Genomic DNA, 16,163 nt, shown 5'->3' with positions numbered 1-16,163 from the left:
AGCAGATCAGAGGGACAGTGAAGGTGGAGCAGTTTGGAGATAAAGCCAGAGAGGCCAGGTTGAGATGGTTTGTGTTGACATGTGCGTTTGTTTACAGTGGTGATGATAGGAACCATGTGGCATTTAAGGCCGTTTTATTTGCAATTTAAAATCACCGGCGAACCCAAAATAGTACTTGTCTTATAATGCTCTACATCTACCTCTCGCCCTGAATGTAATTTAAAATAAGTTTTAGGCCGAAATCCTATCTCAGAACTACCAGAAAACTATGTCTCAGGTAGTTTTTAGAAGCACAAAACTCAGACTCTGTACACTTCTTCACATCAGCCCACTCTAAATGACTGAAAAATCTCCAGACTACACTAGAAATGTCCAGACACCCCTTCTAATTAGTGAATTTAAACTACTCTAAGGGACCCCCTTGTCTGAGCTCACTAATGCTCTTGTGGCAGAATGCAAGTAAATCCACACAGCAATGTTCTAACACATAGTGTGGCCTTTCTAGAAGAGTAGAAGCTGTTACAGCAGCAAACAGTGACAAACTGCCCGTTGATACCGTTTCAGAAGAAGTGTTGGATGAGCAGATGTGTACAAACTTTTTGGCCATATTGTGTAGCTTTAATTGCAGAGATGCCGTCAAACCCTCTGACATTAACACCGTTTCAGAGTTTCTACACGTCTAAGCCACATATTTCAATTTGAATGTATTTAAATGAGAAAAAAATTCCTATATAAAAAGTCAAAGCTTCCTACAAACAGCTTAAAAATACGACTCAGTTTTGAGCAATGTTTTTATTATGTTGTCTTTCAGTACCTTTAACCGCTCACACTCAGACAAACGGACACGAGTATAATGAGTACTATAGAATGAATACTTTACACCATGTCAAGAGTTTATTTGACAGTATTTCAGAATATCATACAGGTAAACAAGAGTTTAGCAAAATTTAATATATCCGCACTGTTGCATTTCATAAAAATATTTGATCACTTAAGTCTTTGAAACTATCAATAATACATTAAACCATATTTATAGGAGTACAGCTGTACAAGGTAAATACACATCTAACACTACACAGTAATATCGATCTGAAATGGGCCCCTTGAATGTGCCATCTTTCACAGATTCAATATTTTCCTTAGTAATATAAAATGTTTTTTTTTTTCCTTTTTCCCCCACAGCAGGCAGGATACAGCTTCAACAGTAAAAGCTAGAGCTGTGCAATAAATGCTCTCTCTTTTTCTTCATACATCTCCTCATGTAAACAGCAATTAAGCCTAGCACACTGCACCCACTCATGTGAACCGGTACAAATGGATGTGCTAGGTACAAAACTTGCAGGGCCTTATGAACCAGGGAGCTTCAGGAGTTTCATCATGTTTTTTTTCCCCTCTTTTTGCCCCCCTACAAATCTGGTGCATTCAAATTGATATGTGATTTGATTTGGGTCACCATCCTGCTTTGACCTCACATCTTCATGAGTTACATTCTGCGTATTTCAGTGTTGAAGTGGGTTGGCACGGTTGTCAGGCTGTGAGGAAAGCAGCAGAGGCCGGTCGTACTTTAAGCTAGTCGTACTGCGCGTGAAGGCAAAACAGAGAACAATGTTTGTCTTTCATGGCACATGGTCCTCCAGCAACAGGAACCACAATATATGTTCTCCTTCCTGCTTGGCTTTGAGTATCAGCAATACTGAAGATGGTGACTGATACTGGACTGAGCAATTCCGGTCGAAAGTTCATAGCAAGGGTGGAGGAGATGCAGCTGGTTGAGTTCAGGGTATATAAATAGTTGGGACTCATTCACAACCACCAGTTTCACTAGACTGGCCTCTATGGAAAAGGCCAGTACAGCCACTACTTGTGTACGAAGTGAATGTCTTTTGACTCTACCATCTTTACCTCACTTTACATATCTTTTCTAAGGAGTATCTTAATCAGGTATGTGGCAAAGACCATCTTAACTTTGTAGAGCGAGTATCATACACTCTGTGATTAAGATAACTTTTGGTATTATATCTTGTATCTTAATGATGTGATGCTTTCAGGAAGCTGGACTCTATTATTGGTGACGAATTTGCTGCTAAAGAAGAGCTTCATAGGATAATTAATGTGGCAGGTCAGGCAGAAGCTGCAGGCTTTAATCACTGTAGGCCTCTGACACAGATCTTTTACAACAGACTTGATCCTCTTGCACTGTAAAAAGACTTTTTAGCTTTAAAAAGTTATTTGTCTTAAAGTAATGACTTTGTTGAACTTCAAACAGTAAGTTAAAGAAATAGTTTGGTGAATAAATAAAATTTGCAGAATTGACACACTTACACGTGTTTAGCGTCCAAATTTTGCTTCTTTAATTTAGCATTGGAGCTAATGTTGGTAACGTTTTCTGTAAATGGTGATATGGACCACTCCAAAGGCTCTGAAGAGACGAGGGCCCACATGGATGGTATCTTCCCATTTTTTATAATGTAATTTTTAAAACTACTGAACGACGCTTAATTGATACTCTTGATGAATTAGATGCCAAGAATGAAAGAATTTCTATTTAATTTAGTCTGGTCCCGGTCTGAAGAAAAACAAGAATTTTGTAGGTTTTTTTAGCCTGGTCACTTTTAATTAAAGTAAATATGATAATAGCATGATTAGGCTTTCACTTGAAATGTGAAGAATGTATGTTTGTGGAGATTTAAATAGGCTTTAGGTAATGTATCTGTCCTGTGTTGGTTAAAACCAAAACAGTTTTGCTTCAACAGCCAAGGTGCAACAACCATTACAATTTTGTCCAGTAGTGGTTTCTGACCTGGCCCTCAGGGGTCCCAAGGCGTTCCACAGGGGGAATAAGGGTAAAACTGGACTGTCTGGGGGCCCTGAGGACCAGATTGGAAACCATTGACATACAGTATATTGATATAAAGCCATGTTGCTTATATATTTCTATGTTGCTTATATTCAGCTTGATGCATCCTAACTAGGAGAGGGAATTAAGGAGCTATACCAAAATAAATAGTAGGATTATGAGAAATTTGTCATGTTTTGCTGAGGGAAGTGAGGTGAGCCAAGCAGCCCCTGCACAAAACTTTCAGGGAGCCCAAAAGTTCTACATCCCGACTTGTCAGAATGGTTTTATGACGCAATATGATTTATTGTGAACTATTCAAATGAACTAAACATATTGCTGAATCCTTGCAGGTCATTTTAGGCGACAGGAAAGTGGAAAATAAAATCTGTTTCTTTTGCCAAACCACCTTTAACAGACCATTAAATCTAGTTTCCTAGCTTATATCCACATTCTAATACATTCTATCAACTTATTTGAAATTCAATAAAGGCTAAAATTTAAGGCATTCATATTTTCTTTTTTTTTTTTTAATTAAAATATGAAATCATTTTTACAGTGTGCTTGATTATATGTGTAAAAGGTCTTGTTCTTATGCTCTGCCACATGTTTCAAGAACAAAAACTCTGTGCAGTTATGATTTCACTACGAACAGAAATGCGGAGAAATGAGCAGGTCACAACTGCGGTCTTCTCCACCTCATATTGTGCCTGTATTAGTTTCATAGTGAAACAGTCACCAGTCTAATGGACCACTGATAGAACAAATTACTCTAAATCCTTGCCTGGAGCAATGTATATTTTTAACAATGTTTGAACTCAATATCCACGAGCAGACACACTGTAGGCTTGGAGAAAAGTGACTTAACATTAGCAACAACTTCTACAGCTGCGTGTTTCAATGAGATACCGAAAAGCAAAAAAACTCTTAAGCTTGTTCAAAAACCAACAGGATCCACTTAAAGTTACTCAACTTTCTCAGTTGCCTTGGTGGACAACGGCTTTCATGCTGTACCCATTCCTGCCAGTAAGGCACTCTGCCCCATACAACTGGGCCCCACTCCAGCCATGCCCAGCTATGAAGACTCAGCTATTGCCCCAATACCCAGAGGCAAACACCTTCTCGTCCCCTCATCTGCAGGTGATTCTTTACTAAAACTCCCAAAGTCTCAGGCAGCACAGTTCAAACAAAGCAATCCATTGCTTTCCCACTGTCTGGATGTGGTCTCAACCGTTCAGCTTCCACCTACTAAGGTCCCTTCGAGTTAGAGGCCTTGAAGGAAAGGAGACGAGGGAGGGCTGCTCGTAAGATTGGGACGGGGCCCCAGCCCCACAGTGGTGTGGTTCATGAAGCACAGTACAGGGAGAATGAGGCTGGAATGACACACTGAGGCTTCGAGGAATCCTGCGAAAAGAATGGTAAGCAGGTTTGGTTCGGTACAGTCCACAGTCAGGATAATATGGAGTTACAAAAAATTCTGCCTTCATAAATGGACTGCATTTCATAGGAATATAACGTAGTACCACATGTTCCATAGCATCAGAGATACTGTATTACAGACGGTTAGAGCTACAAGTCTTTTTATGGTCGGGTTGCTGATTGATATGTTTCTTCTCTTCTGTTTTGTCTCTTGCTCTCCCCCTGTCCATTACGGTACTTAAATAAAAATAAACAAAAAATAAAAAATATATCATTCCACCTCGACCAAACTCTTAACACTCTCATTGGAAAAGCACCATGATGGTTCTCTTTGCCTTTTTTACCTTCATATCAGTGCACATCAGAAGGTCTACGTTGGATTCACACTGACAAATAATGAAACACAACACTCATGTAATATTCAAGTTCATTGCGGATTCTTGGTGGCCTTGGTATCCCCTTTCATGCTACACATAGATGTCTGAATTGTCACCTTTCTTCACTGGATGCTCAGGAGCTTCAGGAGTGCTTCAGGAGCCAACTCAAACCAATAGAAAAAATAAACAATCTCTACATGAGAAGCCAAATGAAGGGGATCGGTTTCCCTCTCAGATGGCAGGAGGAGCAAAATGAGCAAGGATCCAATGGGCAGGAAGACCAGACGTGAAAAGTCCGGTCTGGGCTTCTCGGACAGCGTCTCTGCTCTGGATCCGGAATCAAACCATAGCGCGTCTGTGCAAGCCAGGCTGCTAGAGCTGCCATTAAATCCGGCCTGGAAAAACTACCATGTTTTCCTCATTGGAAAAAAACAAAAAGCCTGGATCAGACAATCTATGACGGCAATCCCTCCCTTCATCCTTTGACGTCACACGCTGTTTGAACTCATATAACTCCCCCTTGTCCTCCATTTGTTCTTCCCTTCCTGTCTGGTTGCCACTTTTACGCACAGCTCTTTTGGATGGACCTGCCACCCCTTCTCTGTGTGCAACTTCACAAAGCTGGTGGCACCAAGCGAAGCTGGCCTCCAGGGAGCACCTTGTCTGGTCCAGGACCCGTCATGCAGTGCCTATGAGGGGGGCCGGCGGAGCGGAGGCTGGGTGAGATGATGGGCGATGGTGAAGGGCGCTGAATCGCGCTAGTGAGGCGACACTACTTTCTGCAAGGCAGGGGGGGCTGGAGGGACAGAACTCCAGGGGGTGGCACCGTCTAGTGGAAAACATACCATGACAGTTAATGACCTATATAATCTTAAAGGGACAGTTGAACTAAACAATGTTAATCTCTATATCCTGCAATGTTACTGTGACAACTGGAATGATCAGCTTCCATACGGTGGTTTGGCTGACTTACCCTCATAAGAATAATCTAACAGCTGCAGCACTGTGCAAAAGTCAGAGACCTCCTTTCATTTATTTAAATTACAGTCAAAATGGCCTTTAAGTACAAGTAATTCATCTTTCAGCGATAGAAAAGAGCAAAAAAGTCTGGACTCTGGAGTGGACAGCCAATTCTTCTGAGAACACCAAAAGTGTCTTTGCTTGATTTGCAAATGTTCTGTTTGTCTGTCTCCTTTTCTCAGTAAGAGCTTCTTGGCAGCTACACTTCCTCTCAGGCTCATAGCACTGAGTTGCCTTCTCACAGTGGAAGGACTGACAGAAACACTTGTGGATTTCTTCAAATAAGAAAGCTTGATCTGTCAAACATGACAGCTTTAGGCTACGAATGGACAATGATATTGGAATGTTGATATTGGTGTTGGCCCAGAATTCCTGTATCGGTGCATCCCTACTCTAAGTACTGTTTATCTGATGGGGGCAGTTTGGATTGTCCACAAGGTCTTGTACATTTATTAGGAATCTTATTTGCTCTGTATCTTTTAATATTTTTTTTAATCCAGTTTTGGAAACTCCTGTTTTTTTTTCTTTGACCTTCTTCTTCCTTACCCCAGTGGATTATTTTACATCTAATATACTCATAAATATCTCTTGAAAAATGAACAACTTCTATGTAGAGGCCATTTTGACTGGAAGGAGGTAAGTGAATGAATGGCGGTCTCTGATTTTTACACAGTACTGTATGTAGTGTATGGTCAGATAAGGAAGCACTGGCACTGAAACACAGGGCTGAGTCATAGATGTACCAATGACTCCTGTTATGCACATTCCTGTCCTTGACAGCATACTACAAATACAAGTAGTAAGCCCATCGGCAAAATGCTCAATATGGACTAAAAGCAAACACATCACACATAAAAACAGATATGACTTCCGATATAAAAGAAGAAACAGAAACAGAATCAGAGAAACATGCAATTTGCCACAAACCGTGTCTTTAGAGTGTCCCATTATGAAGAAATAGGGAGAGGCGAGAGTGTCGCTTTTCATGCACATGGAAAGATTGGAAGCAACCATTCCTACAAGATAGGGAGTAAATATCTACACCATCACTGGCATTAGAGCAGAAGCAGAGAAAAAGAGAAAAAAGACCAGCTACAACTACAAGAGTGGCACAAACTAGTGCCTTATCTCTACTGGCCAGGTTTCAGGCAGACCACAGCATAGCTGCTGATTTTCCAGCATCTCCATTGTCACTGGCCCCACTGCAAGCAGCCTGAACCATGCTGAAACACTGCACAGTCAGCAGACTTTTACTTCCTGACCCAAATTGAAAGGCATGCAAGTGAAGCTGATTGGCTGCAAGCCAGAGATAGGTGTGCCACTTCACACACACATGCTTCATGTTCAGTGAGGCGATGCGAACAAAGGTAGCCACACTGACAACAAAAATTACAGTCAAAAACAAATTAGCTGGCTTTTTAATGCCACTGTCTCCCCTGAGGAAGCAGATGTTATATTTAACTTGCCTTAATTAAAGCTGTTACTAACTTTTCGAGTCATCAGTCAACGGCAGTTCTGTATTAATGCTCACGTTCTGATGTATTTCATTCACAACAGAGATGCAGCCAAGACTGACATAGCAGACACATCTGACTTAACAGACATGCCAAGTCTGTGGGCTGAGTGAACGCAGCCAGTAGCATGACAGCATAAGATTAGAGTCCATTTAGAAGGAAATTCTACAATAAGCAACATTAAGTGAGAGCTTTATATGGAAGAAACCTACAGATACACAACACTTAACAACCACTTTGTAAGTTCACTAACTAGTGACTGCCTGCAGTATCTACACAGTATCTAAAGGGACCCGCCAGCCAAATAAACCTGTCACTGTATCTGTTGTAAACATGTTTACTTGCCTATTGCAGTGGTGTCGCAGTAGTGTCTAGAGTGAGATTTTCCAGTTTAAAGACTAGGAATTCCACTTTCTGATGATGTATCTTGAAGGTAACTTTTAAAAAAACTACTTTGGTGTGGATTTTTGAGGGCAGGCTATTTAAATTTTTTTTAGTACTAGCTGACAAATGTAAAATGCAGAAGTGGACAACAAACTAAAAGCTAATTACCTGGCTGCTTATCTAAATATCTTTCCCCAATTTAGCTTCTTTTATCTAGATAAAATAGCTGATTAAAGATAGAATCACTGTTTTCTTTATGATTTCGTTCGATGGCCGAGGTAAGAATTACACTAATGCTTGTTTGGTTACATGTATTAGCCTATAGATCAGTACATAGAAAAAAGAACATAATATTTTCAAGAACACCACTTGTTCTTAGAATTATTCTTAAAATAATTCTAAGTTAAAACATAGTTAAGGAAAATACGATGATTCTTAAGTTTTTTGAAGAAAAAACACATTTAAGATGATTTTCTTTAAGACACTTTTGTGAATCTGGCCCCAGGAATGGACGACACCACAGAGACTCCCAATGGTCATGTTCTGTATTTGCGTAATGAATGCTGAGCATTGTAGTGGAAGAACACTAATGAGTAAAAACATGAAAATCATGATCATGAGTTCTGTCAAACTGACGAGGCTGAGGGTCTTTATAGGCAAATTTCTCTTCGTCATCCCCTCTTTACCATTCACCACTCTTTCATTAACCTTTAGAAGTTGGGGGTTATTACTGTGATTTTGCCTTGTTATTTGAATGTAGTTATTCAATAACAGTTTATTATGTAGTCACTTACATTTACATTTGATTTACATTTTGCGTCAATAACCTCTGAAGTTTCCTCAGCCAAGAAATGTCAGAACATAATAAGATATCTCCTCCTTTACTAACCAACACAAATGTGGTTTTGATTGAATGTTTAGAAGCTGCACTTTTGACAGAGAAATAACTAATATTAAATTACAGCATGCTTTTGTTGTCTCTGCTGATAACAGATCTTTAAGGGTTAAACTCTTAGCTTGTACGCTTATTGTATGGAAACTGTTGTTGTGACACCCACCATATTCGGGAACCTGTCCTGTGCCCCTTTTCAGCAGCAGACGCACCCGTCGGCCACCTGCCTTGATGAGCTCGATGGCGCGAGCGTGACTCATGTCCCTCGTGCTCTCCCCGTTTATTTCTATGATCTGATCGCCCACCTACATGTATAAACACACACGCACACACAGCGCTTATGAGAAATGCTTTTGAACCAAATATACATTATTACTGATAACATTTTTGTCTCTGTCTTACAATGTCTAAATTCATTTAGAGAGAGCCTCCATGGGAGGGTCTAAACTCTAGAACATAGCCTGAGGTCAGACTGGTACAGTCAGCTCCAGCCATAACTGAGTCTGGCAGGCAGGCTGCTGGAATACATGCTCGATCATTCAGCAGTGAGGAGAAACACATGCTGGCCTGACCCTCATCCTGCCGTTACGGATGGCAGGACCGTCCTCAGCCAACCGCAGCACGAACAGGTCCATCTTGTACTCCCTCCCTCCTCTAATGCTGAAGCCAAAGCCCTTCACACTCTTCTCTAGCTCCACAGTGAAGTAGTCATAGTCCTGCAAAGAACACGAACACGAGGAAACGGTCAGCGCACTGAGGTATGTTCATTTATTTGATAATATTAGCCCTCTGCCTGAAAGGGGCATTCCACCAATCTGTCAAAATTTCTGCATAATTCAATTGCTGAGATGTAAAAATCATTTAGTCATTCAGTGGTCTGATATGAAATGGTTCACCATTGAGAACCAAACTCAGGGATCACAATGTCTACAATACAAATACAACAACTTTATTTACTATCCAAAACCACCAGTGAACTTCCATGTTTTTACTGCTAATAGTCATATAGTGGTATATCTGAAAAAAGTATTATTTGGAGACTATTTCATCAACAACAACGACTATTTACAACAGCATGCAAGTATACATCCACCATAAAAAAAGAACACAATTTAGGCCAAAAACTATCATAAAACTCTCTGACAGGCAGTGTATTTCATGTAATAACGTCTGTGAGGGACCTTCAGAGACATGAAATGCATCGGAAGTCTGGTTCCTATCAAATATTCTCTACATCTCAATGATTTAATTATGCAGTTTGCCATAGTCAATTACCCTGACTTTTAGGTGAGTTCATTTTACAGGTTCATTATATATTGTTTTATAAGTTTGTTTACACTTAATGACCTAATCCAGAGCAGATTTTATCAAAGACACTGATTATTCTATTCTATTTCTGTTATTTTATAAGCACTTAGTAGTTATTAGTCACTGTGTTAGAGTTGTTGCTTAATGTGTTTGATCTCATCCAGCTGCCAAAGTGGTCCCTACAGCATTCGATCCAAACTGTACCAGACAGACACCTCTGAAGTGAGGTCAACTATACAGACTGCTGAGCTGACAGTGACCATTTGCACACTTCTATTATGGTAATACAGGCTGAACTGGTACATCTGAATACAAGACATCATAATGGTTAAAAAACACACACATTGCACCCATACCTAATACACAAAAAAACTTTCTAGGAAGAGAACTAAAAACAAAAAGAGTTAATTAACAGAAACCAAGAACTCTAGGAAGCTCCAAACCCTGGAAGACACGTTTGTTTTATATTAAACTTGGTGAGTTTCTGCTGACAATTGAAAATTGAGAACTGCTGATCATATTTGACAACCCAGTCCGTAAAAGACTGTATAACCAAAACTACTGAAGTCTAAAGTTGCCATATTAACCACATTAAATAGTTCAGTGAGAAATCTAATTTACACAACTTTCTACTTAGCACAGATGTAATTGAACAGCCAAGACATGTTTGGTGACCAAATTTTGCTTCTTTATTTTAGCAGTGAAGTTACACGAGTCACATTGCTACACCAGAAGTCAACAGACACCCAAATCTTTTTTGTAAATACATGCAACAAAATGCCTCTCAATCTGCTGAACCCACATTCTGCTCTTCATTACAGCCATGCAGACTTGTGGATGTGGTTTAGGACAGTGAAGAAAACTTCACTGTGTGGCTAAACACTGCACAACACACAGGCATATGGATGCTAAGAGTACAGCACTGATTTCTGTTGTTTATACTCATAAGCTAAGGGCCTGGGTTCAATTCCCGGCCGGGTGTGGAGTTTGCATGTTCTCCCCATGTCTGCGTAGGTTTCCCCCAGGTACTCTGGTTTCCTCCCACAGTCCAAAGACTTGCAGTCAGGCTATTTGGACATGCTCTAAAGTACCCCTAGGTGTGAGTGTGTGTGTATGTCTGTCTGTCTGCCCTGCCATGGACTGGCGACCTGTCCAGGGTGTATCCTGCCTTATGCCCAATTACAGCTGGGATAGTTCTCCAGACGCCCCCCCCATCCCAGCCCCCCCCGCCCGACCCAGAAGGATAAGCGGTTTAGATGTCTGTGTGTGTGTGTGTGTGTGTGTGTGTGTGTGTGTGTGTGTGTGTGCGTGCTCATAAGCTTACATGTTCAGTTAGAAAATTCAAAATGAACAACTATTTTAAAATAAACTTAAAATATAAAGGAACAAAAGCTCCAGTGCAAAAGAGTAAAAAGTTGGACATCAGGAGCAGAAGTGAGTGAGTGAGTGAGTGAGTGAGTGAGTGAGTGAGTGAGTGATTTATAGCTCTATAAAATCAGTACTGGTATTGAAATTTAAAATTCAATCAGGGCATGCACAGCATGCTCAAACACTGTAACAAATGCAGATAATTCTTTAAATATGAACATCCTACCTGTGGTCTGTAATCTGGGATTGAATGTTGTCGGTAGTCAATGAGAGGAGGTGGATGTCTGTAGTCCATAGTTGGAGGCTGTCTGTAGTCTGCTACTGGTGGATGTCTGTAGTCCACAGGAGGCTGTCTGTAGTCTGTGTACGGAGGCTGGCAGATGTCTGGCTTAACGTCCTGTCTGGCTTTCACCTCCGACCTGTAGTGGCCAACATGTTCCAGTTAGAGGAGAGCCTTTCCAGCAACAAATCACATTTAACACATCATACTGATGACTAAGAAGACATGATAGTGTAAATGGTGCTTCTGAGAGATTGAAACAATGAAAAAACTGATGAAGAAAAAAATCTTTTTTTTTTAATGTTCAGATCATCGAATTACGGTGACATCTGGAGCTTTTGTGATTGGTTCACAACAATCTCCCATTAAATATTCAGCCTTTTTGTCAAATAATTGGAAAAAAAATGATGCGTTGATAGTTCTTTGACTGAGGCCAATGAGAAATACTATTTAATTATAGGGTTTTGTTTCTTATTCAAAGGCTCAACTCATGGAAAACTGAATGTTCCTCACTTGGTAAATGAGTTTGTTTCAAAACATACTATTCAAAACACTAAGCCCCTCCCAATTATGCTGAAGTCCTGCAAGAGTTTCAACCTGAACTGCTTCCTGAATGAGATAAAATAAAGGGCTGCCAACCAGAACAGAGCTCATTTGCATATACCAGAAAGAAAAACAGCATGTTTAATTTTAAATGATAAAGAGAGGTTGAAAAATGGTCATAAAATTATCAGAACTGTTTTTGGTACATAAAACCATACATCCATATAAGTGTCAGGAGAAACGATAAAATGCAAGAAAAATGTAGGATATGGGCCTTTTAAAATAAATATATGCATGAAAAATATTTGCGTCATTGTGCAGAGAACAGAATGATGGACTTTATATGAATATGTATTTTATATGTATTTTAAGTGCTTTATTGAACAATATCATTCATCAGCTATTTTATTAAGAAACATGTTCTGCTTCACTGTGTTGTGTTATTGATTTGTATAGTAATAATGAAATGCAATTTAGAATGTCTTTTTAGCAACACTGCTTGGCATCACTTAAAAAAGTCTGGGAGAGAGTGGCAAATCAGGTGATGACATGTGGACACAGATCTGCTATCAGAAACAGGATTTTCTCTTGTTCAGGTACACACTGGGTCAAAACACACTAATCCTGGATCAGTATCATGCACTTCTTTTTGCATGTACCAAAACTCAGGAAAACACTCAAAGCATTCCAAAATGGTGTGATGTAACAAACCACTAGAGTGTTGTCTTTCTCTAGTTGGTGTCATGCCCATATTGGCAAACTCCAGGTCCAAGATGGATTTCACTATGGCAAAAAAAAACCCTATCACACCCTGTGGTTCCAAACTCAATAGGACTTTAAGGAGCCAAAATATGAACTTTGCTACATGTGAGCTCATCATAAGACAAGCAAGCACATAAAAATACCCCAAACAAATCAGTAAGCTTATTCAAATGTGGTAGTTCACTTGTTTTGGCAGTAGTAGAGTATATTAGGAGTAGCTGTTGTTGTTACACAGAGTTCAATTATAATAGATTTTCATGCAATGTTACTTCAATGGGTGGGAGTGACAGCTTGCTATTAGCATCATGGATGCTCATATTTCTACTCTCTACTGAGCTTGTAATTGAGATGATCTGACGACATTCAGTGGAAAAATGTACACAGGACAAAATGTATTGTTTTTGGTACCTCGATGCTCAACACGGGGAGCAATTGCTCATTGATTTTTGCGATAGTGCAATCTAGCTTAGACTCCTCTAGCTTGGAGTTGCTAATATGGGCATGACGCACAACTTCAGAGGTCTACGGAACCTCATTTGGGCTCACAACTTGACTTTGGACTCTGAAACAATGTCCTGGAATGCTGCACTTTGATGGGTTTAAACAGTTTCGAATCTGAGTTTTGAAGTTTGACTTCACTTCTAGGAAACACTGATGTATTATAAAGTACACGTGGTGTTCTGTTAAATTTATGTATTATGTCATCTAATATTTGTCTGTCATCTAATATTTGTCTGTCACAACTCTGAATCCCTCCAGCCAGTGTCTCAGGCATGGCTGTAACATCTACATCAAGAAGCAGCCCCGACGGAGTTTTTTCACAAATGTACTCAATGCTTTAACATAAGCAGTGGGAAACCTTACTTTTTGTCTTTGAGGAGGAACCAAGTTTGCCAAGTCTCAGTTTGCGTCTTTCACAATGCATAAATCAGAGCAGACCTGAGCTGAGCTTCAGTGTAAAACTCGTGAAGGGCTCCCTGGGCGGAGAGGCATGTTTTATTGAGCAGGTATCCGCAGGTAAATAATTCAGAATGGGGAGTTAAGCGACATTACACAACTGAGTGAGAGAGACAGAGAAGTGGTGCTTGCTTCAGGCAAACCTTTTCACTACCTCAGGCCTCACAGCTCAACCCCAGGATCTGTGCAGAGAATTTTGTGCACATCAGTGGACAAACCACACGCTGGTCTGCTGGTGTAACTAATGTGTTTTCGACTTGACCCAAATGTTTGCCAGCCCAAAGAACAACAGGAGCTGTCCAAGTGAAACCCCATGCTATTCTGCATTCAGTTTGTGTGAAGGTATGAGGCCAGAATAGAAGATAAAGTCTCTATTTCACCTTTCAGGTAGTCAAATCATCCAAATCAGTGGCTTTTCTATGTTTTTAAACATAAATGATCCTCTCCAAAATCATACAAATTAGGGGTGAAATTCATTCATCTCAGTGAGATTTTCGTACACTGTACCTGCTGTCATGGAGGTAGAGCTGAGGGGGCACTGGGACCGGTACCCCACCAATGGAGCTGAGCTGGACACCTGGAATGACCGCAACACCCGAAACAACCGGAACAACAGGAACACCCGACACAACCGGAACACCCGAAACAACTGGAACTCCTGTAACACCCGGAATGCCTTGATCCAACACAGGGCCTGCCTGAGTCACCACCGGGCCTGACTGCACCGCCTCCAGTGTGGGCTGACTCACAGGCTGGCTGGCCTGAGTCATGGCCGGGCTGCTTTGAGGGCCTCCGGGGCTTGGCTCCACCAGCTGGGGGCTGGGCTGAGTGGTTGCTGGGCTGGGATGGGGAGCTGGTGGGCTGGGGTGTACAACAGTGGGACTCTGCTGGGCTGCTGGGCTGGACTGGGTCTGGGGGCTGTGCTTCTGTGCCACCAGGGGGCTCTGCTTCTCAGAGGTGGGAGCGGAGTGGGGGCCACTCACATCTGTGAAGGAAGAGAAGAGTAAATGGTGTACAGGTGGAAAACTGACTTAAACATATTGTCTGCCATTCACAACACATTGGGCCTCATTCACCATTATCCTTCTAAATAAATAAATAAATAAATATATATATAAATATATATATATATATATATATATATATATATATATTAATACAAAACTATTTTTTTGAATGATGAAAAAAAATCAGTGGGATGCCCATTTAAGTTAAACTACATGCCATTTCATATTACATAACAGAAGCAGCAGCAGTAACACAGAAATACTCCTAAAGCATGGTTCTCTCTGACCTTCCTCAGGGATGATGTGCAGCGTAACGGTGAGGCCTGCGTCTTTGATCAGCTTCACAATGTCAGCATGTGGCATGTTGATAATAGACTGACTGTTGACGGCCATGATGCGGTCGCCAACCTTTAGCTTTCCGCAGCGGTCAGCCGGACTGCCCTCAATGATGCGGCCGATCTTGTGCGGCACGGCTACAATTAATTATGTATAAAAAACAAATTAATTTCCTTCTTCTGAAAGCAAGGATGAAAAAAGAGATACAGGCAATGGAATAGGGAAAATATGACCAAAACAAAGTTAAGACTTCATTCTGAGGTTAGGCATAATGTCAGACTCAAGCAAAGCAATGTTACAGGCTTAACAATAAGAGCAGAATTTTTCATTGTACAACAGTTATGAAATAAAACATTTATGGTCGGTTTCATTAGGCAGGGATTAAGCCTAGTCCTAGGCTACACAGCACTCTGAAAATAGATTTTCCTTTAAAAAATGTCTACAATTGGTTTTAATGGCTGACTGAGAAACCAACCACTTGGGTTTACAATTAAGAGTTTACAGTTCACATTTAAAATCCCAAAATGAGTCTAGAAGAACAAAAACAAAGTGAGGAAGAAAGACTGACAGATTGTGGCAGTGTTCTCAGGTCGGTTCAGGGAGCTGATGATGACAAAGCCAAAGCCTTCAGTCTCTTTCCTGTGGATGACTACATCGGTGGTGGGCGGCAGGTTGACTGGACACACTGCATGGCCTCGGGGGGAGCTGCTTTGATTGGACACTGCACCATTCTCTCCACACGTCTGGCCTGCAGGGGGCAGTAGACACAGTCTCAGCTGCTGCTTATTACTTCAGCTTACCGATAACAGGAAAAGTTTTTTTTATTGCTGTCACTCTGGCCAGTCGCAGTATGGTTGGTCAAATACGTGCCAACAAACATTGATGAATGAATCAACAATTTAGCCACGGTGACAAAAATGTCTGGTTTTAAATGTGAGATCTGCTGGCCACTTGGCTCTGGCCAGTTTGGCAAGGCAAGTAGATACTTTGCTGCAAAATCTTCCTTTACACATTCAGCACAGAGCCAGATCATGCTGGCAGCAGGACTCAGGATGGCCACACTGGGCCAAGCCTGGTTCATGGCCCGACTCAAAACACTGCCATGATCACGACCACAAGCTGCTTTTTAACTACACAATAACATCTTAATACTCCAAGTC

General features: G+C 40.9%; 1 protein-coding gene across 11 annotated transcripts in view; it reads right to left on the bottom strand.

Moving 5' to 3' along the window:
* Nucleotides 1-872: 872 nt before the first annotated feature.
* magi2b (membrane associated guanylate kinase, WW and PDZ domain containing 2b) overlaps nucleotides 873-16,163 on the bottom strand; it is a 161,447-nt gene continuing 146,156 nt past the window's right edge. For 9 of the 11 annotated variants that reach the window (XM_017690309.2, XM_017690310.2, XM_017690307.2 and 6 more), the window contains 8 exons: nucleotides 15,572-15,751; nucleotides 14,955-15,140; nucleotides 14,168-14,645; nucleotides 11,345-11,537; nucleotides 9,015-9,158; nucleotides 8,609-8,747; nucleotides 6,580-6,668; nucleotides 873-5,461 (listed from right to left, as the gene is read on the bottom strand). In XM_017690309.2, the coding sequence (XP_017545798.1) occupies nucleotides 5,405-5,461; nucleotides 6,580-6,668; nucleotides 8,609-8,747; nucleotides 9,015-9,158; nucleotides 11,345-11,537; nucleotides 14,168-14,645; nucleotides 14,955-15,140; nucleotides 15,572-15,751 (1,466 nt within the window). In that variant the 3' untranslated portion in view covers nucleotides 873-5,404. The remainder of the gene's footprint in view (nucleotides 5,462-6,579; nucleotides 6,669-8,608; nucleotides 8,748-9,014; nucleotides 9,159-11,344; nucleotides 11,538-14,167; nucleotides 14,646-14,954; nucleotides 15,141-15,571; nucleotides 15,752-16,163) is intronic. The other 2 variants (XM_017690312.2, XM_037540473.1) reach the window with 1 other exon arrangement.

Source organism: Pygocentrus nattereri, chromosome 8, assembly GCF_015220715.1.
Source record: "Pygocentrus nattereri isolate fPygNat1 chromosome 8, fPygNat1.pri, whole genome shotgun sequence".
Lineage (NCBI taxonomy): Eukaryota > Metazoa > Chordata > Actinopteri > Characiformes > Serrasalmidae > Pygocentrus > Pygocentrus nattereri.
Note: the sequence above shows the minus strand (reverse complement) of the source record. Positions and strands in the feature narration are given on the sequence as shown.